At 50.1% G+C, this 1,846-nt stretch overlaps 1 protein-coding gene across 1 annotated transcript in view; it reads left to right on the top strand.

The window, feature by feature from the left end:
- The window catches only part of EPHX2 (epoxide hydrolase 2, cytoplasmic), a gene marked incomplete at both ends in the record, with an annotated part of 5,579 nt that overhangs the window by 2,701 nt on the left and 1,032 nt on the right, over positions 1 to 1,846 (top strand). The window contains 4 exons of the mRNA XM_009071136.1: positions 310 to 405; positions 549 to 627; positions 1,010 to 1,044; positions 1,126 to 1,152. Of these exons, the coding sequence (XP_009069384.1) occupies positions 310 to 405; positions 549 to 627; positions 1,010 to 1,044; positions 1,126 to 1,152 (237 nt within the window). The remainder of the gene's footprint in view (positions 1 to 309; positions 406 to 548; positions 628 to 1,009; positions 1,045 to 1,125; positions 1,153 to 1,846) is intronic.

Below are 1,846 nucleotides of genomic sequence, written 5' to 3'. Positions count from 1 at the left end.
GGTGGGCTCTGGAATTCTGGGATGGAAAGGAGATATGGACTCTGGAATTCTGTTTTGGAGGGGTGGTGGGCTCTGGAATTCTGGGATGGAAAGGAGATATGGACTCTGGAATTCTGTTTTGGAGGGGTGGTGGGCTCTGGAATTCCAGGATGGAAAGGGAGCTGGGGTCTGGAATTCCAGGCTAGAATATTAGTGGGCTCTGAAATTCTGGGATGGAAAGGGATGCAGGCTCTGGAATTCCCTGCTGGAGCTGTGTGGATTGTTAGGTGGTGCCACCTCCATCCCTAAGGAATGTGCATCCCTTCCCAGCCTGGAGTCCAGCTGCACTTCGTGGAGATGGGACAGGGCCCCGTGCTCCTGCTGTGCCATGGATTCCCAGAATCCTGGCTCTCCTGGCGCTTCCAGGTGAGGGACAACACCGGGAGAAGGAGACACATGGAAGCACAGTGGGCTGGGAGACAAAGCTACCACTTCCAGGGACATCCTATGGGGCTGATCATGAGCTAGGAGGGCTCTGAATCCTTGGAATCTGTTATATTCCATGCTAGATTCCAGCTTTGGCTAATGCAGGATTCCGGGTGATTGCTCTGGAGATGAAGGGATATGGGGAATCCACGGCTCCTCCAGGTGAGTTGGGAATGCCATGGGATAGGATGGGATGGGATAGGGTGGGATTGGAAGTGCCAACTCTTAGGCGAATTCCACCAGGAGAGTTGGAAATGACATGAGATAGGATGGGATTGAGGTTGAAACTGACAATTCCAAGGCCAATTCCAACAGGCGAGCTGGGAATGCCATGGGATGGGATGGGATGGGATGGGATGGGATGGGAAGAGGGATGGGATGAGATGGGGTTGGAACTGCCAATTCCAAGGCCAGTTCCCAGGAGGAGAAGGGTGGAGGAATCTTCTCCAGGGAGGTGGAAGTTATCCCACTCCTGGGCTGGATGTGGGATACATCCTTGGGAATGAGTGGATGCTCCAAGGATGGAATTCCGTCTTCCCTGCAGACATCCAGGAGTATTCCCAGGAGCAGATCTGCAAGGTGAGGAGCTGCAGGGGATGGATGTGGCTTGGAGAGGGAAAATTCATTGGGATCTGAACCTTTCCCTCCTCTTTTCCTCAGGATCTGACGGTTTTCCTGGATAAACTGGTGAGGAGATCCCTCAGGATGGGTTTATCCTCCTTGAAAAGGTTTGGGATGTCTCCCAAGGTGTCCTTGACCTCTTCCATCCCATCCTGAGATTCCCAAGGACTTGGAGCCCTTGGGATAGTCCCAAGTCTCTCCCTTTTGGAATTTAGGGATGAAGATGTCCATAGAATCCATATCCCATGGGATGGATCCATCCTCGGAGGGGCTGTGGGACCTTATTGTGGAATTTATGGCCCTGCTGGGAATAAGGAGGGGAAAAACATGCAAAAAAGAGTGGGAAAGGGAGAGAAAAAGAGGGGGAAAGAGGGAAAATAGGAGGGAAAAGAGAGGAAAAGGAGGAAAAAGTAGGGAAATCTGGGAGAAGGGGAAAAAAGAGTGGGAAAAAGAGGAAAAAGAGAGGAAAATGAGGAAAAAGGGAGGAAAGGGGACAAAAAGGGAGGAAAAGAGGAGGAAAGGGGGAAGAAAAGCTTGAAAAGGAGGGAAAAGGGGGGGAAAGGGAGGAAAACCAGGAAAAAACAGAAAGGGGGAAAAAGGAGGAAAACCAAATAAAGAAAAAATAAAATTATGGGAAATGAAGGAAAAGGAGGGAAAAAGCAGGGAAGAAAAGGAATAAAAAGAGGAAAGTAGAGAGGGAAAAGGAGAAAGATGGGAAAAAGGAAAGAGGAAAAGGAAAGAAAAGGGGGACAAAGGGAAA

The sequence above is a fragment of the Acanthisitta chloris genome, unplaced genomic scaffold, assembly GCF_000695815.1.
Source record: "Acanthisitta chloris isolate BGI_N310 unplaced genomic scaffold, ASM69581v1 scaffold7080, whole genome shotgun sequence".
Taxonomy (NCBI): Eukaryota; Metazoa; Chordata; class Aves; order Passeriformes; family Acanthisittidae; genus Acanthisitta; species Acanthisitta chloris.
This window is presented reverse-complemented; position numbering and strand designations above follow the sequence as displayed.